The sequence below is a fragment of the Protopterus annectens genome, chromosome 15.part0 (assembly GCF_019279795.1).
Source record: "Protopterus annectens isolate FY-2018-M chromosome 15.part0, PAN1.0, whole genome shotgun sequence".
Classification (NCBI taxonomy): Eukaryota; Metazoa; Chordata; order Ceratodontiformes; family Protopteridae; genus Protopterus; species Protopterus annectens.
The window spans coordinates 264,179,110-264,203,750 of record NC_056749.1 but is presented as its reverse complement, the minus strand read 5'-3'; the positions used below and the strand labels follow the sequence as shown (position 1 = coordinate 264,203,750).

Genomic DNA, 24,641 nt, shown 5'->3' with positions numbered 1-24,641 from the left:
TGCTTTATGTAATTTATTTATTTTTTATTAGGTATTCAAACTTTTGCAAGTTCGATCATATGGCGTCGACCATATGGTAGTTGAACTTTCAAATGTTCAAGTATCTAATATAGACCCTCTAATAGCTCTGTAGGATCACTGGTTATTTTTCTTGTCATAGGCTCCTTAAGTTTGGCTACAACTCTTTCTATTTTCTGTTGCCTAAATTGTTAAAGTTTTTGTGATATACAGTGGATATAAAAAGTGTACACACCCCTGTTAAAATGCCAGGTGTTTGTGATATAAAAAAAATGAGACCATAATAAATTATTTCAAAATTTTTCCCACCTTTATTGTGACCTATAACATGTACAGTTCATTTGAAAAACAAATCTGTTAGGGGAAACAATATAAAAAATAAAAAATGTACAATAAGCTGGTTGCATAAGTGTGCACACCCTTAAAGTAATACTTTTTTTGAAGCACCTTTTGATTTAATTACAGCATTCAGTCTTCTTGGGTAGGAGTCTATCAGCATGGCACATCTTGACTTGGCAATGTTTGCCCACTCTTCTTGCAAAAGCACTCCAAATCTCTCAGATTGCAAAGTCATCTCTTGTGCACAGCCCTCTTCAGGTCACCCCACAGATTTTCTATTGGATTTAGGTCTGGACTCTGGCTGGGCCATTCCAAAACTTTAATTTTCTTCTGGTGAAGCCATTCTTTTGTTGATTTGGATGTATACTTGGGGTCATTTTTGTGTTGAAAGGTGAAATTCCTCTTCATCTTCATCTTTCTAGCAGATGCCTGAAGGTTTTGGGCCAAAAGTGACTGGTATTTGGAACTGTTCATAATTTCCTCCACCTTGACTAAAGCCCCAGTTCCAGCTGAAGAAAAGCAACCCCAAAGCATGATACTGCCACCACCATGCTTCTCCGTGGGGATGGCATTCTTTTGGTAATGTGAAGTGTTGTTTTTGCGCCTTTTGAAATTGGGGCCAAAAAGTTCAAAGTTGGTCTCATCAGACCATAACACATTATCTGATATTGTTAATCCTCCTTCATTCCTTACATATGGGTATCGGTTCTGACCTCGGAACCGAGCCGGCCATCTCCCAAGCTCGCATCAGCTACAAACTCTCGAGCTAAACTCTTACCCAGAATCCCCCTCTCCCTGTTACCTCAGATTTCATTTGCTGCGTCGCCATTCGGTCGTGTCAAGCTACTTCTCTTGAGCTAAGTATAATATTTTGTTGTCATACTCGTCTAAAACAACCTTTTCTCTCAGAAAAGTTACTAAATTGTTTTCTCTTACCTTATCACATTTAGCGACTATCCTTTCTAGAAATATTTCAACCCTTTTTACCACGAGAAATTTTCTTCTTTACCATCGTTGGTAGACTCCTTTTCTCCATTACCTTCAGGTATTTCTTGTACCATTATTGGTATTCTTTCTGATTTCCTTCTTTCCTGTCATGGCAGATAAAAAAGGTAGACCAGGATTTAAGAGATGTCCAGATTGTGGACATAAATTACCTACTTCATAGGTTCATAGGTTCATACTAGGTTATCTGCCCTAGGGCATTTATAAGCCTAGCCAGAGTGTGTGTGGCTTTCACCACCCCTTAGGATGAGAATACTATACCCATTAGTTTGCTGTGCCTCTGTCCAGCAGTGATACAGAGATGATTCCCGGGGTAAACCTACGATCTCCCATCCACTCGTCAAGATTTCTCTTGAACAGAGTCAGTGAGGGGCTCTGCCTCACATGGACTGGGATTCTGTTCCATAGTGTAGGGAGTCTCTGGGTGATGAATCTGTCCCTCCAGCACGTCCTATTTATATCCGTGTTGAGGTTTAAGTCTCTTGCTCTCGTGGCTCTGGTGGATTTGGATTTTTGAGGTGGAGCATGTCCATTAATTCGGGTTGGACATGGCCTTGTATGTCAGGCACAGATCACCTCTGAGCAGGCGGTATGCGACTGAATAGAGCTGGAGTTTCTTCAGTTGGGCATTGTATGACATATGTTTGAGCCTTTATCCTTTTGGTGAGGAACTTTTGGGGTCTTTCCAACTGCTGCAGGTGTCGGTAAGGTACATTCGAATGGGGCGTTGTACTCAATCATTGGTCTGATAAGTGAAGAGTACAGGGGTACAATGACCTCTCCTGATCTGGATGTGAATCCCTTCATGATCAGGTGGGCAATGTAGAAGGTCTTCCTAACCACTTTGGCAATGTGAGTGTCAAAAGAGAGGTTACTGTCAACTTGGGTCCCCAGGTCCCTGATAACTTCTTCCATGTTTAATGGATTACCACTTATGTGGTAATTAGGGGTTACCTTGTTTTTCCCAAAGGGAAAACTTTTTTTTTTTTCTCTTTCGCCTGAACCTTCTTGTGTTCTGACTGTCCTTCTCAAACATTTTGGAAATGTACAGTATATTTCAGAGCATTTGTTATAACTGTAGTTGCTATAACTGATTTAAGTATTTTTTTTCTGTTTTTTTGATTATTTACTGCTTAGCGACTGCATTTTAGCCTGTTTATACAGCTCTGCATTCTATTTAAACTGTTTTTGTGTTGATTAACTGTTTTGCACTTTTAAAAAGTTAGTTGTTGCTTAATTTTACCTGTAGGCTAACACACTCAAGTCGCTAGCCGCTTAAAAGCATTTATAGCATTTACTGTCTGTTTTTCCTCTGTTTTCTGCAAAAGAAAGAAAAAAAAAAAAAAATCTTGTTTTCCGCCTTACTGAACTAGAATAGTCCAGTCTTCAGAGTTTGCTGACCTCTGGGCTTTGTCTTGGTTCCTGTGCTATTCCATATCCTTATTTGGATAAAAGGAAGCGTCTTTGTTCACCAGTGGGAGTGGGGATCACTGAGCGGCCTGTTTGTCCCTAGAGGAGTGGTTCCAGCCAGAAACTTGTAGTCTATTGGCCATTTTGGGTCAATTCCTAGCTCTTTTCAGCCCCTGTAATAAAGCCCGCTTTAGCAGCTTTTTAAGCTTGTATTCAACTCAGCACAGCTCCTCGTGGTGTCCTGCAGAGTTCTACAAGCAGCAGAGAGCAAAAGAGTGACTTTTTCCTGATTTAAGTATTTTTTCTGGTTTTGATTATTTACTGCTTAGCGACTGCATTTTCGCCTGTTTATACAGCTCTGCATTCTATTTAAACTGTTTTTGTGTTGATTAACTGTTTTGCACTTTTAAAAAAGTTATTTGTTGCTTAATTTTACCTGTAGGCTAACACACTCAAGTCGCTAGCCGTTTAAAAGCATTTATAGCATTTACTGTCTGTTTTCCTCTGTTTTCTGCAAAAAAAAAAAAAAATCTTGTTTTCCCACCTTACTGAACTAGAATAGTCCAGTCTTCAGAGCTGATCTCTGGGCTTTGGCTTGGTTCCTGTGCTATTCCATATCCTTATTTGGATAAAGGGAAGCTTCTTTGTTCACCAGTGGGAGTGGGGAGCACTGAGCAGCCTATTTGTCCCTAGAGCAGTGGTTCCAGCCAGAAACTTGTAGTCTATTGGCCATTTTGGGTCAGTTCCTAGGTCTTTTCAACCCCCTGCTATAAAGCCCGCTTTAGCGCGCTTTGGCGTGATTTAGCGCGGAGTTGCCCATAGAGCACCATCGGGCAGCACCGGTTAAACAAGGTTAAACTATTTCTGGCACCGTAAAGTCTGCTCTTCAATTTTTCCCTTAGAACTTCTCTACTTGCAATCTAAACAGTCTATTCTCTATCTCAATAGCTCAGCACTTGCTCCTAAAGCATTTTTATATAGGTAATGTACTTGTATACTAAACAAAGTACTACATTAGCCTAGAATCCCCTTGAGTACCCATTTCCCTATAGGTCCCTTCTGACTCCATTACACAGCAAACTTTTTCACTTTTTCTAGCATGTCGAAGGGTCAGTTGCTAGCGTCCTCTCCTGTTCAGCTGGTGAATCTGGGCATCTTGAGGCAATGTTACGATTGCCTCATGTACACAGACAACCCACTCCTTCTCCCACAAAACACAAATACATGTGAGAGATGCAACTATATAGCCAAACTGGAGGCTGAGCTCTCTCAACTCAGGACTGGCAAGACCAGACAGGAGGAGAAGGAAACCACGCACACCACAAACCCAGTTTCACATAGAACTATCACAACTGCAAAACAAACACATAAACACACAAAGACATACTCGGAGGCACTGATCAAAAATCTACCAAAACTACAGAGGCCTCCAAAGCAGACACCCAAGCAACTGCCAACTCAAGACATAAGACATGCAACACATAGTTCTCAAAGTCAGTGTGCTAAACAGTCACAGCCCTTAAGGCCAAACACAATGCCAGACACACTTGTTATAGGTGACTCCATAGTCAGACACACTGGCGTCCACTCACCAGACTGAACAAGGAAAAGATCACAGTTAGCTGCCTGTCAGGCTAGAATCCGCCAGGTAACATAAGCACTCAGGTCACTCCGCAGCAAGTACAAGTATGACTCAGTCATTGTCCATGCGGTGTGAATGACCTGAGGCGATACCTCCCTGGACTACATGAAAGAGACATAGAGGAGCTCTCAGATTATGTAGCCCAGGCGGTATAACCCTGACCCTGAGCAGTATCCTACCCTCACCAAGAATGATGCCACAATACAGAGACAAAATGATCAGCTTTAATAATTGGCTTAATTACTGGTGTCATTCTAAGGATCAATGTCTGTCTGCCTGGGATGACATGCTTGACAAGCCAGCTGCTTGAGGCGGCTTGCACCTGTCACCCTGGGCTTCGGATATTGGCAAAGGCTCTTGCCACCCCATAGTGCCTTTTTAGGCAAGGCTCAAATGATAAACCTACCGCCCTAGAAAACAAAATGGAGAAAAACTAAGGGTAATACTGCTCAATGCCAGAAGTCTAAACCTCAAGATGCACTCGAAGCCCTCCTCAGTATGGAGAACACTGATGTTTGTGCTGTGACTGAAACCTGGTTCAAGGCTCCTGAGAGCACCCCAGCACTATCATGTTATACCTCATATCATGCGTTCGGCCCCAAAATCTGGACGAACTACAAAAGGAGGGAGTATCCATATTCATAAAGGATACCCACACCTCCAGGTTAGTGGCAACGCCTGAAGCATCGGAGACCATCCAGGTGCAATTAACCATAGGAAAACTGCCCTACAGTTTGTAACATGCTACAGACCACCTTCTCAAACTCAGGAAACCCACACAGCCTTCCTGAAGACACTGGAGAGTATAAATGTCTCTCCAAACACCATCATATTGGGTGACTTCAACTACCCAAACATAGACTGGGAACATTACTCAAGCCCCAACACCCTAGCCCAAAGGTTCCTTGAGTTCATAAACTCAAATGCTATGGAACAGCTAGTCACCATTCCCACAAGAGGAGAAAATATACTAGACCTGATCATCACAAACATGGGGACAAAATGCTCCACACGGAAGTATATCCCTCATTGGTGAGATCATACCATAAATTAATCTCACTGGAGATCCACATCCGCCCCCACCCCAGCAAAAAGACCACAGTGAAGAACTTCTCAAAAGCAAACTTCACACTTCTTAAGACTGGGTGGTATCCTTCAAGGCCCCGAGCCAGTGGAAACCACAACCCACGCTGCTGAAACCCTTACAAATGCCTTCTGAGCACCTCCAGGAATGTATGGATCAAGCAATCCCTAATATAATCAAGCCCTTTTCCACCAATGGCAGGCCCTTCGTCTGGTGGACTCCAGCCATAAACAAACTCTACAACAAGAGGAGAAAGCTACTACATGACAGAGCAAAATCCCTAAATGGGAAGGCATCTCTGATCAATACTAGCAAAAAACTACGATCACTCATAAAATCATCCAAGGCCAACTTTGAGAGAAAAATCGCTAATGACACAAAAGACAATCATAAAGCCTTCTTTAGCTATGTTAGAAACCTGGGTGGAAACTCCCAGATATGCTCAGAATTAGTCCAAAATGATAAAAAAAATCACTGAACCCACAGACATTGCCAACATACTGGCAGACAGGTTCAGTGCAAATTTCTCCCAAAAGGAGAAATATCTATCCCACCAGAGTCTAGCCTCCCAAACATCTCAGATGCCCAGGTGAGCAAAATGCCAAAAAATGTATAGTCATACCCTTTGGGAAAAACAAGGTATCCCCTAATTACCACATAGGTGGTAATCCATTAAATACGGAAGAAGTTATCAGGGACCTGGGGACCCAAGTTGACAGTAACTTCTCTTTTGACACTCACATTGCCAAAGTGGTTAGGAAGACCTTCTACATTGCCCACCTGATCATGAAGGGATTCACATCCAGATCAGGAGAGGTCATTGTACCCCTGTACTCTTCACTTATCAGACCAATGATTGAGTACAAGCCCCATTCGAATGTACCTTACCCGACACCTGCAGCAGTTGGAAAGACCCCAAAATTTCCTCACCAAAAGGATAAAGGGGCTCAAACATATGTCATACGATGCCCGACTGAAGAAACTCCAGCTCTATTCAGTTGCATACCGTCTGCTCAGAGGTGATCTGTGCCTGACATACAAGGCCATGTCCAACCGGAATTAATGGACATGCTCCACCTCAAAAATCCAAATCCACCAGAGCCACGAGAGCAAGAGACTTAAACCTCAACACGGATATAAATAGGGCGTGCTGGAGGGACAGATTCATCACCCAGAGACTCCTACACTATGGAACAGAATCCCAGTCCATGTGAGGCAGAGCCCCTCACTGACTCTGTTCAAGAGAAATCTTGACGAGTGGATGGGAGATCGTAGGTTTACCCCGGGAATCATCTCTGTATCACTGCTGGACAGAGGCACAGCAAACTAATGGGTATAGTATTCTCATCCTAAGGGGTGGTGAAAGCCACACACACTCTGGCTAGGCTTATAAATGCCCTAGGGCAGATAGCCTAGTATGAACCTATGAACCTATGACTATACATTTTTTGGCATTTAGCTTAAGGCCATGGCTCTGGCACCAGTTATCCATTTCTATGAGACCTTTCTGGAGGATGTCTGTGTCTGATGGAGTGTCAATTATGGTGCCCAGTTTGCAGTCATCTGCAAATTTTGTCAGCCACAATCCCCCTATGTTTGCCTGCACTTCAGAAAAATAAATGCCGAACAAGAGGGGGCCCAGGACTGAGCCCTGTGGGACACCGCTCGTGACCGGCTTAGAGTCTGACATGGCACCAGCAACTCTAACCCTGTGTGTTCTGTCCTTGAGCCAGTTTGCAACCCATCTTGTGACATATGGGTTTACATCTAAGCTGGTGAGCTTTTCTATGATGCCAGTGGGGTATTGTGTCGAGCAGCTTTTGCTAGGTCAAGGTAGGCTGTGTGAACTGCCTTACCCTCATCAATGGCCTTAGTGACTGTTCGAAAAAGTCGACCAAGTTCAAGAGGCAGGATCTGCCCTTGACAAAGCCAAATTGGGTAGGATCCAGTGTCTGTAGGTCCCCAATGCCTTTATTTATGAGTTCCATTATGATCCTCTCCATAGCTTTGCAGACAAGGCTCGTCAAGCTTATGGGGCAGTAATTTCCAGGGTCCGTAGAAGCACCACCTTTGTGGAGTGGGACCACAGTTGCCGTACGCCATTCTTTGGGTACGTATCCTATAGTAAGGCTAAGATTAAACAGCAGCCTTATGTGTGGGTTTAGTTCCTCATTGAGTTCGTGTAGCACACAGCCGGGGACACCGTCTGGTCCCATTGATGCTGTGTTTTTTGCTTTAGAGAGAGCAGCTCTCACCTGGGCATCTGAGATGTTTGGGAGGCTAGACTGGTGGGATAGATATTTCTCCTTTTGGGGGGGAGGGAGAAATTTGCACTGAACCTGTCTGCCAGTATGTTGGCAATGTCTGTGGGTTCAGTGATTTTTTTTATCATTTTGGACTAATTCTGAGCATATCTGGGAGTTTCCACCCAGGTTTCTAACATAGCTAAAGAAGGCTTTATGATTGTCTTTTGTGTCATTAGCGATTTTTCTCTCAAAGTTGGCCTTGGATGATTTTATGAGTGATCGTAGTTTTTGCTAGTATTGATCAGAGATGCCTTCCCATTTAGGGATTTTGCTCTGTCATGTAGTAGCTTTCTCCTCTTGTTGTAGAGTTTGTTTATGGCTGGAGTCCACCAGACCGGGCCTGCCTTTGATGGAAAGGGTCTTGATTTTATTAGGGATTGCTTGATCCATACATTCCTGGAGGTGCTCGTAGAAGGCATTTGTAAGGGTTTCAGCAGCGTGGGTTGTGGTTTCCACTGGCTCGGGGCCTTGAAGGATACCACTCCAGTCTTAAGAAGTGTGAAGTTTGCTTTTGAGAAGTTCTTCACTGTGGTCTTTTGCTGGGGTGGGGCGGGATGTGGATCTCCAGTGAGATTAATTTATGGTCTGATCTCACCAATGAGGGATATACTTCGGTGTGGAGCATTTTGTCCCCATGTTTGTGATGATCAGGTCTAGTATATTTTCTCCTCTTGTGGGAATGGTGACTAGTTGTTCCATAGCATTTGAGTTTATGAACTCAAGGAACCTTTGGGCTAGGGTGTTGGGGCTTGAGTAATGTTCCCAGTCTATGTTTGGGTAGTTGAAGTCACCCAATATGATGGTGTTTGGAGAGACATTCGTACTCTCCAGTGTCTTCAGGAAGGCTGTGTGGGTTTCCTGAGTTTGAGAAGGTGGTCTGTAGCATGTTACAAACTGTAGGGCAGTTTTCCCTATGGTTAATTGCACCTGGATGGTCTCCGATGCTTTGTGCGTTGCCACTAACCTGGAGGTGTGGGTATCCTTTATGAATATGGATACTCCCCTCCTTTTGTGGTTCGGTCTGGATTTTGGGGCGGAGCATGATATGAGGTATAACCTGATAGTGCTGGGGTGCTCTCAGGAGCCTTGAACCAGGTTTCAGTCACAGCACAGACATCGATGTTCTCCATACTGAGGAGGGCTTCGAGGGTGTGCATCTTGAGGTTTAGACTTCTGGCATTGAGCAGTATTACCCTTAGTTTTCTCCATTTTTGTTTTCTAGGCGGTAGGTTTATCATTTGAGCCTTGCCTAAAAAGGCACTATGGGGTGGCAAGAGCCTTTGCCAATATCCGGAAGCCCAGGGTGACAGGTGCAAGCCGTCCCTTGAAGCAGCATGGCTTGTCAAGCATGTCATCCCAGGCAGACAGACATTGGATCCCCTTAGAATGACACCAGTAATTAAGCCAATTATTAAAGCTGATCATTTTGTCTCTGTATTGTGGCATCATTCTTGGTGAGGGTAGGATACTGCTCAGGGTCAGGGTCATACCGGCCTGGGCTACATAATCTGAGAGCTCCTCTATGTCTCTTTTCATGTAGTCCAGGGAGGTATGTCTCAGATTGTTCACACCGGCATGGACAATGACTGAGTCATACTTGTACTTGCTGTGGAGTGACCTGAGTGCTTGTGTTATGTGGCGGATTCTAGCGCCTGACAGGCAGCTTACTGTGATCTTTTCCTTGTTCAGTCTGGTGAGTGGGACGTCAGTGTGTCTGACTATGGAGTCACCTATAACAAGTGTGTCTGGCATTGTGTTTGGCCTTAAGGGCTGTGACTGTTTAGCACACTGACTTTGAGAACTATGTGTTGCATGTCTTATGTCTTGAGGTGGCAGTTGCTTGGGTGTCTGCTTTGGAGGCCTCTATAGTTTTGGTAGATTTTTGATCAGTGCCTCCGAGTATGTCTTTGTGTGTTTATGTGTTTGTTTTGCAGTTGTGATAGTTCTATGTGAAACTGGGTTTGTGGTGTCGTGGTTTCCTTCTCCTCCTGTCTGGTCTTGCCAGTCCTGAGTTGAGAGAGCTCAGCCTCCAGTTTGGCTATATAGTTGCATCTCTCACATGTATTTGTGTTTTGTGGGAGAAGGAGTGGGTTGTCTGTGTACATGAGGCAATTGTAACATTGCCTCAAGATGCCCAGATTCACCAGCTGAACAGGAGAGGACACTAGCAACTGACCCTTGACATGCAAGAAAAAGTGAAAGTTTGCTGTGTAACTGAGTCAGAAGGGACCTATAGGGAAATGGGTACTCAAGGGGATTCTAGGCTAATGTAGTACTTTTAGTATACAAGTACTTTACCTATATAAAAATGCTTTAGGAGCAAGTGCTGAGCTTTACCTATATAAAAATGCTTTAGGAGCAAGTGCTGAGATTTTGAGATAGAGAATAGACTGTTTAGATTGCAAGTAGAGAAGTTCTAAGGGAAAAATTGAAAAGCAGACTTTACGGAGCCAGAAATAGTTTAACCGGCGCTGCCCGATTGTGCTCTATGAGCAACTCCGCTCTAAATCACGCGAAAGCGCGCTAAAGCGGGCTTTATAGCAGGGGGTTGAAAAAAGCTAGGAATTGACCCAAAATGGCCAATAGACAAGTTTCTGGCTGGAACCACTGCTCTAGGGACAAATAGGCTGCTCAGTGCTCCCACTGGTGAACAAAGAAGCTTCCCTTTATCCAAATAAGGATATGGAATAGCACGGGAACCAAGCCAAAGCCCAGAGATCAGCAAACTCTGAAGACTGGACTATTCTAGTTCAGTAAGGCGGGAAAACAAGATTTTTTTTTTTTTTTTTTTTTGCAGAAAACAGAGGAAAAACAGACAGTAAATGCTATAAATGCTTTTAAACGGCTAGCGCACTTGAGTGTGTTAGCCTACAGGTAAAATTAAACAACAAATAACTTTTTTAAAAGTGCAAAACAGTTAATCAACACAAAAACAGTTTAAATAGAATGCAGAGCTGTAGAAATAGGCGAAAATGCAGTCGCTAAGCAGTAAATAATCAAAAAGCCAGAAAAAAATACTTAAATCAGGAAAAAGTCACTCTTTTGCTCTCTGCTGCTTGTAGAACTCTGCAGGACACCACGAGGAGCTGTGCTGAGTTGAATACAAGCGAAAAAGCGCGCTAAAGCGGGCTTTATTACAGGGGGCTGAAAAGATGCACATTCTCTCTGTGTCTATTGCTTGGGTGTGTCTCATTTATCAATTGATCCTCCCTGTGGAATTTGTAAGAACTTCTCTAACAGGACATTTATTGAGAGGAAAAATAAATTGTTACTGAAGGGACTACTCAAATCTCCGTTTTCAGAGGCTATTTCTGGGTCGGAGGCTTCAAACCCTCCAAGATCCCAAAAAGAAAAAAACTGATGATCATACAAAGACCACGTCTCTTCCTTCGTCCCTGGCTGTGGACTCCCACCAACCAAGACCCAAGAAGGCTAAGCTTTCTGCATCAGATCTGACTCTTTCGACTCCATCGCTTTTGGTGCCTAGACCTTTGGCACCGAGGCCATTGGTGCCATCTGTGATTTCGGCACCGACTAGAGTGCCCTTTACCGTATCGGTACTGAGGGGCTCCTCAGTTCAGACCTCTGTACTGGCACCGACTGTCCAGTCGGTGCAGACTGTAACCACATCGGCTCCGACACCTTACACGGAACCAACACCTCAGTTATTGACACCGATTTTTTTTGGTCCCAGCCTCGGCGCCGACAACCACTTTGGCACCGACCTTGTTGCCGGTGCAGACCATGACTTCGTCACCGATGAGTTCCTCTGTGCAGACACCTGTAGTTCAGTCCCTTACGGCCCCATTGTTTTCAATGCAGACTGGTGAGGTGGGCACCGAGATTGCCCCATCTTTGGATAGATTTTTTTTTTCAATGTTCTGTGGTTTCTACAGCTGAGGCTTCAACACCCATTCTTGCTAATATTATTTTGGCTTATTGGGAGAAATACATGGATTTTTAAAATTATTATTTCCGGCATGTCATATTAAAGGCATGTTTTTTAGATTACATTTTTATTATTGTCTGGCTCATTATGTGAACTTGAGATGTTCTTTGACTTTTCAGAGAAAATTCCCGATTTTTTTTAAAGTTTACCTACCATTCTTCCATTTCCAGTATTGCTTTTCTTGAAGTAATGATTTATAAGAATTATGAAAAAAGTTGTTTTGAATGTAATTTTTTTTTTATAAAACAAACTCTTAGTAAATCTTACTTTGCATTTTCAGAATAACCATCTGTATTGGATGAAAAAAAAATTTTTTCAAAGGAGAGTCAGTGTGCTTGTCTCAATTAGTATCCAAAGATTTGTTTTTTGACAATTTTTTAAAACAGTTCTTTGACAGTTTACATCCCCTGGAGCTTATTTCTTATGTCACAGATGCTATTTTTTCTGAAAGGAATCATAGTTTTGACCATATTTATGGAAGCCCCTTCTCATTAACGATAACAGTTAAGTGCAAAGTGTTAGTAATACTTATATTAAGGCTCCATTTTTGACATTTTCCAGTTACAATAAATGAATCAGCAGTATTATACCTAAGAACTGGCAAGTTTTTGAGCACTGCAATGTTTTTATTCAGTAGGGTGGGTATTAAACTACATTTTTGTTATAAGGGTGTTGTGAATATTAAGGCATGTTTAGAGAGGGTTATACCATATTAAACTTCCAACCTGCAGGTTGGTATGAAAAAATGTGGCACAGGTAATCAATGTAGGTGAATCAGTGTGAGTAAATATGTAATAGGAGGCAACAAAACTATATATAGTAAAGGATTCTTTAGTTGTAGCAGTACTGGTGTGGTGTATCTTGCTACATGCACCTCGTGTTGATCTTACTATGTGGATAATACTAAGAACCACTTGAGGGACAGGATACACCAGCACATGTAAGTTATAAAAAAAGACAGCAACAATGCCCTGGCAAAACAGTGTTGTCTGAATTTTAATAAGTTTTTCTTTTTTGTGTTAGAGAGGGTTTAATACTGGGATAGAGGGTGTGATTGGCAAAATAAAGTACTTTCAAAACAGAACTATTTTGGTAACTGGAATTAGCTGCTGATAGACCACATTGGTTAAATGGTTATGTGCCCATCAACTGTATTTTGAATGGGAAACATAATAGAGTGAAGTATTCTTTATTGGTGTTTTTTGATCATTTTGTTTGTGTGTGTTCTATAAAAGTTGTGTTCTGTCATTCTGATGAAGTCTTTACATTTAGACAAAAGCACTCACATTTTATGGTGAATTAGTCCTTCATGGTCAGATTGTTAATATTTTTATTGGTTTTTCATGTTTCATTCTGGTTGGCAGTTTTTCATTTTTTGTTTGTTTTTGTTTAATTGGTTTTATATTTTTGTTCAGAAATCTACCCAATCTTGTTATATTTTCCCATCTGGGTCCCCCTGATACATCTTCAGTGTTGTAATTCTGGTTCCAGTCTCCAACCACAAATAACATTCCATTTCTCCCAAAATTCTGCAAAGATCCATAACAGTATTTTTAGGTAAAATGTAAATTATTGCCAGTGTATTCCTTCTCTTCTTGCAGTAATCTCTTCCTATCACAAATCTGCCATTGTCTATGTTTCCTGTTCTGTCACTACTGGAGGTCCCTCTCAATAAGTATTATTACTTCCCCTTTTTGTCTGTGGTATTCCTCTAAATGTCCTCTCTGAATTAATTTCTTTTTCAAGTTAATATGCTCTTTTCTACTAAAATTCCTTTCCTGTAACATTATTTGCACACTCATTTCTTAATACAAATTCAGTACTCTGCTTTTTGTCTGTACCTGTAAGGTCATTTACATTCCACATTAGTACTGACAAAGCAGCTTTTCTGATAAAACACCATTATTTCCACATATTATAAGCAACAGATCCCTTTATATGTTTGCAGCCACAAGTATTACATATTCTAAAGTTAAGGCTAATCATGCCAATATACATGGTACAGGCTGTATTCCCACTTAGAATTATCTGTGCATATCTTCATTTCCCCTGTAGATATGAAGACAGTTTGTATGCTTTAAGTAAACATTAACTTTTAGCAGTAAGAAAAAGTAAACTAAGTTTAAATAAACTACACTTGTGCTGTTAAATTTAATGTATTGAAGTGCTCAGGCTACTGAGGAGTCAATTTCGTTATACAATGCTGTACTTCGCACAGTCTCAAGCTTCATTTTCACTGAACTGCTTTCCATAACCCATTTAAAAGTTAATTGCATTGTATTTTACAGATGTTCTTCTGTATAACTGTTGCAGTATTCCTTGCTAAAGAAATCACCTGCCAAGGTTATCCCCATGTCCAGCCAGTATACTAAAGCCTTAGTTTTTTTTAGAACGACGTTGTACATCACATATATGCTCCCCGCTCATGGGCATAATGGTGATGTATGGACATGCATACCTCAAAACATCTTTGCTGCCACTCAGAATGCCATCTTTGCTTGTCAGTCTGAACATTCCTTTGTCTGCTGGTTACCAAGCCATGTTCAGATAAGGGCCCTGCTGGGGTTTTTCTTCTTATCTTTTTAACTTTTTGTTGTGAAGTTACATGTCATACAGAAAGGGAAAATGTCAGTGTGGGAGACAGATTCCCCTAAGAACCATCACGAGCAGTGTTTGTTTTGTTTGGGTGCTTCTCACGACCATATGCCATGCCCTGTTTGTCAAGCGTTTGTCCCCAAGACTCTTCGTAGTAATCTTTCCTGTATATCAGTCTACTTAGAGAATGGATATCTTAAGTTATTGGTGCAGGGTACAATGGCAGAATTGTCCCGGTGCGAGGGTCAGCCGTCTGTCAAGGAAAAGACCAAAAAGTCAGGTTGGATTCGGCTGCTATACTGTCTCCACTGGATGTCTCTCTTGAAGCTGGTGAAAGCCCAGAAGATCATCTGGTTATTTCATCGGATTCTGTCTGGACCTCATGGATGCCTTTCACATCCTTATTCATCTCTTTTTCAGGAAGTTTTTGCATTTCTCTGTCTCTTTCTTGCATTTTCATTTCCCTACTTTGCCCTTTGGCCTCTCTACTACCCCGGGTGTCTTCACGAAATGCCTCTCTCCCATGATTGCCTTTTCCAGGATGAGGCGGATACAAATCTTTCTTTACTTGGACAACCTGTTCATTCAGGCTTCCTCTCCACAGATCTTGCTTCATTACCTCCACTATGCTGTTGGCCTCTTGTAAAGCCTAGGGTTTACAGTAAAGTTCCAGAAATCCTTCCTGACTCCTTCTCAGGATCATGTTTTTCTCAGGTGCAGGCTCCAAACCATTCCTATGGTGGCATCCCTGCCGCCTCCCAAGACACTGACTCTAATTGCCTTTATTCAATCCCTTCTTCCTCAGGTCTTAAGTATTGCCAGGGAGTTTCTGAGGGCTCTGGGTTACATGAATTCCACCATTCCTATCCTTGTTTTAGCCAGTTTCGTTATTAGAAAGCTACAGTGGTTCTTTAAGTTATCATGGCTTCAACATTCTCATCCTATGGAATTTCTAGTTTCTGTTTTTCCATGCCTCAAGCTAAAGCTTCAGTGGTGGATCATCATCTGTCTGTTAACCCAAGGCTTCCTTTTCAGCCCCCATTCCCCTCGCAGGGACTTTTTTTTGAATGCCTTAGACACAGGGTGGGGACTTCTTTAAGCCCTATAAAGGTTAGGGCCTTTGGTTCCGTTATCAGAAGGTAGACCTTATCAATATCAAAGAGATGGGAGCTCTTCTTCCTGCTGTTCAGGCCTTCCATAGAGTGTCCCTTCCAGGGCCTCTCAAAATCTTTACAGACAATACCACAATGATGTCATACATCAGCAAGGGGGGGACACAGTCTTACCTGTTGTGCAGACTAGCTCTTCAGGTTTGGGATATGGCTGTCCAGTATCAGGGGATTCTTCAGGCTGTTTATATTCCTTCAGACCAGAAGCTTGTGGCAGACTCTCTGAGTGGGTCCATAACACAGAATCACGAGTGGATGCTTCATGGAGGTGTATTTCTGGACATTGTCCACCAGCCCAGAGACTTGCTAACAGCTCTAGATAGGTGCAACTTTTAAATGTGCTTTGAATATAGAATGTAGTTGTCAGATGTGGTAAAGCAGGCAGTATGAATTGTGTGCACATTCTTATTAAAGCAAAATAATTATGGATAAATTTGTTGTACCCATAGGAGATTGAACATGGGGCCTCCTAGAAGAGAAGCGAGAGATTTGCATAACTGGAAGGACAGCAAGACTGAATTGATATTTTCAGATATACTGTGAGAGACAAAGGTGCTTGAAGTTATTTGGAACAAGCTAAGGGGACAGGTAGATTCCACATTTTTTGCAGATTCAACATGAGGGGTTCTTATGAAAGTTAGAGGTCAAGAGCTATACCCACATTCAGAGTGATGGTTTATTTGTGAATGAGCTAGCTATTAGTGAAATCCATGTGATAAAAGTATTCCTCATAAAATATGTGAACAGATGCGTAATAGAAGCTATATAAAGATTCTTTGGGGTTATAAGTATAAAGTTAAGGTAACTATTATTCTGCTTGACTGGATTTAGAACAGTATTCTTATACAAAAAATATTATAATGTAGAATGTATTCATTGGTTCATAAGTAGTTGGGCTTTCAGTTCAGGGGCTCATTGAGGAGCTTAGCCTACAGTTCCCAGTTGCCCTCAAGCACTGTCTGATTAAGTGCCTTGCTCAGGTTCATACAGTAAGCAAGTGAGGGCTGAGGGAATCATGCGCTCACAGCCTTAATTCCCTGCGTCAACTTCTAGACTAACCTTCCCCTCCAACTTTTTATAGGGAATTTTACCAAAACAGATATGTAATTGAAATAGTGATGTTACAGTTTTGTTAAATTATAATTTAGTGTTGGTTATTGTATATTGGAAATGGGTGCAAAAAGATGTTACACAAGAAAACCCACCAAACATACTCAAAACAACTCTCACTTTAACATCACAGCAAAAGACAACACCACTATATACCCAACTGAACACATCAAATTGCTAGGAGTGGAAATAGACAATAAACTAAAATTTGACATTCACATATCCATGACCATAAAAAAAGTCCACAAAAACTAGGAGCATTATACAGAAATAAGCAATTTCTCACCAAAGCAGCAAAGCTTTCAATAGCAAATTCCCACCTTATCTCCACCCTACTTTATGCCTCTCCAATATATACCAACCTAAGGCAATGTGATCTAAACAAGCTAGAGACCTGCTACAACAAAATCGCCAAATTCGCCACAGGGGCATCCTACCGTAGTCACCACTGTCTCTCACTTGCTGAACTGGGCTGGCTTGAACTCCTTCACCTCCTTTAGTGGCATCAACTATCACTCGCCCACAAACTAGTAAACCATCCACTAAATGTCCCATCCCTCCAGAATCTACTCCAACCCTATCGCACCACCAGACCACTAAGATCCAGCAACAAAAATCACTTGCAGATCACTAAAGCCAATAACTCTGCTGGTGAAGCACTATTCTCTTGCACCATAGCCAAATTATGGAACTCACTCCCACCCACAATTACCTCCGTACCATCATGCACCCACTTCAAAACTTTACTAAAAGCGCACCTAAAAACATGCTGGCTATGCCCTTGCAACTCCCACTCTAATATCATCCACCCCATCCAACCACTACCTTTCTTTCCACTCCACTAACTACCTTGATTATAGCAAGCTCAGACGCTCATAAGCCTAGTACTTATTATACAGCAGGAACTTCTCATTGTAACATATGTTAATGTCTGTTATGTACTTCACAGATAAAGATTCTAGTTGACTACTGATGTACTATGATGAATTCTTCATCTGTAAATATGTTGTAAGTAATTGCTATGTTAAATTGTTAATCGCTATGTAATCCAATGTAACTACTGTCTGTTTATTTTACTGTGGAGCCTTTCTCCCCGGGCCTCTGCTGAAAATGGACCTACGTCCAGTCGGACGCTCCCGGTCAATAAATTTAAATAAATAAATAAATAAAATAAAAGGTTAGTATTCAATATTAGTATAATTTTGAGCTGAATTTGAAGTGTAATTATTCCTGTAAAAGAATTTATTGCTGCTTTCATATTGGATGTTTCTTTTTTTTTCAAAAAATAGAGTGGATAGGTTTTTAAATGCTACTATAACTTGGTATCCATGGAAGCTGTTTGGCTTGGCATCTCTTGCTGCCTTGACATCAGGTATGAGTTTAATCATACTGCGTCATCCTTTGTTCCCATTTGGGATTAGCTGGGCTTCCTGTCACAGCCTTAATGTGATGATACCAACAAAGAAGTTTCTATGGGGGCTCCAGGAGGCACTGCTTTGAAGACTGCATGGAAAATGGTGCTTGAAAGGCATTTGGATTGTGTCAGGGATCTTGAGTTATCAGTGTTTTACTTAAAAAATTATCAGCAAGTACTACATGTAATTTCTGCATAGAACTAATTAATTGAAAATGATTCCAGAGTAGTTTTTTTTTACCAAGAATTACATGTATTGGTCCAGCATGTGATGTGTATTAGAATAACTGTGATTCTTAATTTCCTGTGTCATATTAAAAAATTCAGGTAATTTTTTCTGTCTTTACAATGGGTTTGGCTTTCTGTTTTTCTTGTTTAAGTTTTCTGTTTCATCCACAGCTATTCAGCTCAGTGAGAGTGGCAGTGACTCTGAAGTGGAGTCCCACAAGGGCAGGCTGAAGCGTTCGGATGTCTTGCAGGAGAATACACGAATGGGAATGGGAATGGACAATGAGGAAAGCATGATGTCTTATGATGAGGGAGGAGCCACCCATATGATGGAGGATAGTAATGTTAGGTAAGGACTTGCACAGTTATTTGTTTATTTAATTTAGACCTCACTTTGCTTTATAAAGGGAGTTTACATTATGGCCAGATTTATGAAAATATAGCCTAGCTGTATCTGGTATAGCATCCATATTTCATATCTGTGCTCCCCATTAGATGCGTACTTCAGAATGGTACAGAAGTGCTGTTAGAGGCTGTTACGTCTATGGTTAAACTGTCGCAACAGATTTTTTTTTTTTTTTTGCTGCCTGCCAACCATCACATTCTCCACTATTAAGTGGTACCCTTCTTCCCATTGTGTGAGAGCTAATAATGGGAGCCATCATTCAGCCAGTCAGTTTGGGTGTTCTTTGCTAGCCCTTTCAGTTCCCTGTGCATACCCATAAAGTCCAGGGATTGTGTCCAGTGGGACTTGTGACTGAAGTTCATGCCTCCACATAACACATAATCAGTGTCCTATCCCTTGTGGACCTCTCCTCTGTGCGATCCCTGTCTCCACATTTGGAATCTGCCATGGAGCATGTGCCAAGACATGCACTCCCCTACCCCCTCACCCCATCGAGGGGAGATAAGCATACTTAAACCTCTTAATTTCCCTCCTCTCTTCCCCACAACAGGTTAGGTACTAGCACTGCTAATTTAACTGGTGTTTCCTGGGTCACAGTCTAAGCTTTATAATTCTGTACCAGTGGAGCTGGCTGTAAAATGAGATGTCATCATCTTAAACTGATAACTGTAGAAGGGACAGTTTTTTTTAGAGGAAAATGCTGTCATTTAGAACTAAAAGGTACAGCGGTAAATTATTATTTTACATTGGTTTTGTAAATAAGTTATTAGGAAACTCCATTGAGTGTTGATTGTGTTAATTGAAGGGAGTTTGATGTTTGAACCCTAGTTGTTTTTTTCACAAGTAAAAGTGGTAGTCAGAGGTACTAGGGATATTCATTTTCAAATGCAGTGCAGCTTGTTTGCTCACCCCATGATGTGGCCAGTGGTGTCAGTCTGAAGACATGTGATAGTATTCATTTTTGCCAATATGCCAAAGAGGACTAAGGCAGTGGGATGTTAATTAGATGTAGCCAGTAGGTATGGTTCAATTCCTTGTAAAAATGTGTGTATGTGCATGTAGTTACTCAAGTGTTTGATGTTCTTCGTCTTCCATTGCTGCAGTCCTGACTATTGGGTATAGTCCGCGTCCAGTCGGCCCGAATACCAGAGTATAAGGCTGACGTCGGTCAGGCGCGTGGACTGGCGTCAGTGCGTCAGGGTACTAATCGCATGACCGACGTCATATCCTCAGTCTTTTTTGCCGCATGGTCCGATGCAGAAGCAGTTTTGCGAGTGCAGGTTGGCGTTCTGAAATATTTCCGAAACCGGAGTTTCAGACCGAAACAGAGTTGGCTAAGTACCCCGTTGGGGAACATTTTAGTTTTTCTTGCCTCAGTATTTTACCGGATGTCAGAAAAAGTGAATAACTGTATTTCTTGTGGGAAACAGATACCTCATAGGGATTATCATACCTTGTGTATACCTTGTTTAGGGCCTGAGCACGGCGTTGTTGGTTGCGCTCTTGTGCTAGGTTTAACAAGCGCACTATTAAGAGGAGGTTAGACTGTGCCAGGTTAGTGTTTGGGAAGCGTTGCAATTATAAAATGCCGTCGGATGCTCCGGCGCCCGCTTCCTCCAAGAAGCGCAAGGATAAAACAGTGAAGCCTAGGGTTGAGGAACCGGCGGTCCCGGACGTCGGTTCTTTAGAAGGCTCAGTGGAGCCGGAGGTTTTGCCAGGAGTTTCCATGGAGTCCCAGGCAGAAACTATACTCTTACAGGATGTGCCTTCTCAGGAGGTAGGCCAGGCTGCGGGGGCTTCTCAGGTGACTGTTCTTCCCTCTCTTCCCAAGGTAGTTAGGGCCTCTCCTTCTGTTGCCAAAACTTCTTTGAGAGGTAGGCCTACTTCAGCTTCAGTGGGGGCTTCTCCTAGCATTTCGGGTTCTGTACCTAAGAAACATATGCTTAAAATGGCAGAAGATTTGATTACTATGATTAGGGGTTCTATGCCCCTGCCTGATAAGAGGCCTAGGGTGGAACCGAGTTTGATAGTTTTGAACAGTGTTCAGAGGCTTCAGAATCTTCTGTGGAAGATTTGCAGGAGTATCCTACTTATTCTGATTCTGATGTGGATGATTCCACTCCTACAGCGTCTCCACCTGAGGATTTCTCATTTTCAGAGACTTTGCATTCCATGAGGGAGCACTTTAAATGGGAAGGCCAGGATTACTCTGACTCCAGGAAAAGGCTTAGGGAGTTCTTGTTTTAACCCCAGCATAGGCCTTTAGCTATTCCTCCTGTGTTGAATGTGGTGGAAGATGTTTTTGCAGAGGCTTCCCTGAACCCTGACTCTTTGCCTCCTGCTCCTGTTAAGCCTGATAGGTATTATAGGGTGCCCGAAGCTCATAAATATTTGTTTAAGAGTCCTAGGGCAGACCCAGAAACTATTTCTCAAGGGCCTAAAGGTGTAAAGGCTTCTGTGGTTAAAAATCCTGTTCCCACTGATAAAGAGGCAAGGGCTTTGGATAGGTGGGGAAAGAAAGTGTATACTTCTTCCACTCTAGCCATGAGAGCTTTGAATTGTCAGTTTCACATGCTAAAATATCAGAATTATCTCCTTTCACAATTGAAATCTAAGGTGGATGCTTTGGCGGAAGGTATTGAGTGTAAAGAGTTGCTGGATTTGGTTCATGTGTCTGAACAGGTGGGTAAGCATTCTTTGCAATGTGGTTTTGATGCTGTACAGGCCTCCTCGAGGGTGGCTGCTACCAGTTCTGTTCTTCAGGCATGCCTGGTTGAAGGATCAGAATTTAGCTGAGCATGTTAAGACAAGGATTTTGGATGCTCCTTTACAGTCTGATGTGTTGTTTGGTTAGCCTGTGGAAGCAGTTTTAAAGAAAATGGAGGACAAAGCTAAGTCTATGCAAACTGTTAAAGATTTTTTGCAGGTGCAGCCACCGAAGTTTAGTAGAAATTGGCCTGCTAAGGGGTGGACATATCCTGCTTATGATTCTCAGTCTAGGGGTAGGTCTAGACGTGGTAGGGGCAGGGCTCAAGGTTCTTTTAGGCCTAGAACAGGAGTTCACCTGCTCAGACTTCTGGTGAGGGCAGGGCTCAGTCCTTTCGTAAACAGTCCCAATGACCTGGTTTTGCAGCTGCCAGCAGATTCACGTTTGGCAGCTCCTTTGGGAGGAAGACTGTCTCTTTTCAAAGAAAATTGGGATTTAATTACTCAAGACAGATGGGTGTTGGATATCATTCACCACGGTTACAGATTTTACTTCCATACAATGCCCACTTTCAAAGGCATGCCAGACGTTCCTCCTCTACAAAGAAAAGAGGCTCACAAGCAAGTTTTACAGTTACTTCACATAGGGGCTATTCAGCCAGTCCCTGTATCAGAAAGGGGCCTAGGATTTTATTCTCGCCTGTTCCTTGTACCAAAGAAGGGAACACGTGGAGACCAATTTTGGATTTATCTCTCCTCAACACGTTTTGGACATTCCCAAGTTCAAGATGTTGACGTTACAACAGCTTTTACCTCTGTTGGGCAAAGATCACTGGATGGTAACTTTAGATCTCAAGGAAGCTTACCTTCATGTGCCTATAAGGCTAAGTTGCAGGAGGTATCTGCGGTTTCGAGCTGGAAATTCTCATTATCAGTTCTCTGCATTGCCCTTTGGCTTATCTACTAAGCCCAGAGTATTCACAAAGGTTCTGGCTCCAGTGATAGCTTACTTCAGGCTTCAAGGAATTCAAATCTATCCTTATTTGGACGACTGCCTGATTCTGGCTCAAGAAAAGGAAGACCTTCTACAGCATCTGGAATATGTTATAGCAGTGCTAAGATGCCTAGGGTATTCTGTGAGCGAAATAAAGTCCAGTCTAGTACCCTCTCAAGACATGTGCTTTCTGGGTGTAAGACTGAATACAGCAGCCCAGATGGCCTTTTTAACCCCGGACAAACAAAAGAGTCTGTCACTTTACTTCCATCAACTATTTCATCAGTCCGTGCTGACTGCAAGGACAGTCCTTCAAGCATTAGGGTTCATGGCATCTTGTATTCTGGTGCTTCCCAATGCCAAACTGCATATGAGGAAGCTACAATGGTATCTCAAAATGTATGGACACAGCACTGCCAGGATTTGGACACTGTCATTCAAATAATACCTTGCCTTCAAAAAGAATTCTTGTGGTGGGCTCAGGTATGTCACCTAAACAAGGGACTCTCTGTGACCCGGCCAGAGGCAAGTCAGATTCTAACGACAGATGCCTCGGACATTGCTTGGGGAGCTCATCTAAATGGAAAGTGGATACAAGACAAGTGGCCTGCCAGACTACAGCATCTACATATCAACATGAAGGAGATGTTAGCAGTCCAGTTTGCATTAATGGCTTTCAAGGAGTTACTTCTTCCAGGGCAGGTGTTGATTCTAACAGACAACACAACTGTCATGTGGTACATCAACAAGCAAGGGGAACACATTCTTATCCTCTATGCAGGCAAGCAATGATTTTATGGGAGACTGCGCTAAGCTTGCAACTAACTCTTCAGGCAAGGTTTCTGCCAGGAGCACAGAACTCCTTAGCAGATGTGTTAAGCAGACAAATCATGGATCCCCACAGTGGAAACTGTATCTTCATGTATTTCAGAAACTGACAGTGTCATGAGATACTCCAGACATAGATCTGTTCGCTTCTCCACTAAACCACCAGCTGCCAAAGTATTGCACAAAGGGGTTTCATCACACAGCTTGGAAAGTGGATGCTCTGTCTTTCAGTTGGAAAAACCTTCATGTGTATGCCTTTCCACCTCTACCGCTTCTTCCAAAGGTACTATTAAAGGTCAGACAAGACAGGCCAAGGATGATTTTGATAGCTCCAGATTGGCCTCGGCAACACTGGTACCCACTACTACGGAGTCTGGTAAAGAAGCCTCCATGGCCTTTACCTCTGATTCCTCATCTGTTATCTCAGCAGGACGGTCATCTGCTCAATGTCAAGCTTCACTCTCTTCATCTAACAGCCTGGCATATTCTGTGTTGAAACACAGCAGGTCTCAACTTCCTCAACAAGTTTTAAATGTGATTATGGAAGCTAGAAGGCCTAGTACAAGGAGAGTGTATGCAGAAAAATGGAAGAGATTTTTACTTTGGAGTACAGCAAAGAATTTGGAGATTTCAGAGCCTAATTTGAGTGTGGCTCTTCAATATCTTACTGAATTATTGGACAAAGGTTTGTCCTTCTCTTCCATAAAGATTCATGCTGCAGCAATTTCAGCTCACTATGATTGTGACCCACCTTTGTTTTCGCATCCTTTGTTCAAGCAGTTTCTTAGAGGGGCAAAGAATATAAGACCCCCGTAGAGCTCCTACTCCTGCTTGGGATCTCAATTTTGTGTTGGAAAAACTTACTCTACAACCTTTTGAGCCTGCAGCTACTGCTGAATTGAAATATTTGTCATGGAAGACTGCTTTTCTGTTGGCTATTACTTCTGCAAGAAGGGTGTCTGAGTTGCAGGCCCTTATGGCAGTAGAGCCTTTTGATTTTTCATAAGGATAGGGTATCTTTCATTACTAATCCTTCTTTTATGCCTAAGGTGGTTTCTAGTGTGGCTTTAAACCAAACTATTCATTTGCCTCGTTTTTGCAGAACCTCAAAATAAAGGGGAAAAGATTTTGCACACTTTAGATGTACACAGGCAATTGCGTTATTATTTAAGCAGGACTAAGGATTTTAGGCAGTCTCAGCAGTTGTTTGTTTCTTTTGCTTTGAGTTCTCAGGGCAAGCCTGTGTCAAAACAAACTATTTCTAGGTGGATTGGCTTTTGCATTGCATTTTGTTATTCCCATCATGGCAAGGAGATTCCAGCTGGGATTAGGCCTCATTCCACTAGGGCTACTGCCACTTCAACAGCATTTCTAAGGGGTGGCAACTAAGGATATTCTGGAAGCAGCTACTTGGAGTTCAGTGCATACTTTCTCTAGG

At 42.3% G+C, this 24,641-nt stretch overlaps 1 protein-coding gene across 1 annotated transcript in view; it reads left to right on the top strand.

Moving 5' to 3' along the window:
* The window catches only part of TAF1 (TATA-box binding protein associated factor 1), a 2,792,652-nt gene that overhangs the window by 2,653,042 nt on the left and 114,969 nt on the right, over positions 1-24,641 (top strand). The window contains exon 40 of the mRNA XM_044057257.1: positions 18,441-18,618. Coding sequence (XP_043913192.1) covers positions 18,441-18,618 — 178 coding nt within the window. The remainder of the gene's footprint in view (positions 1-18,440; positions 18,619-24,641) is intronic.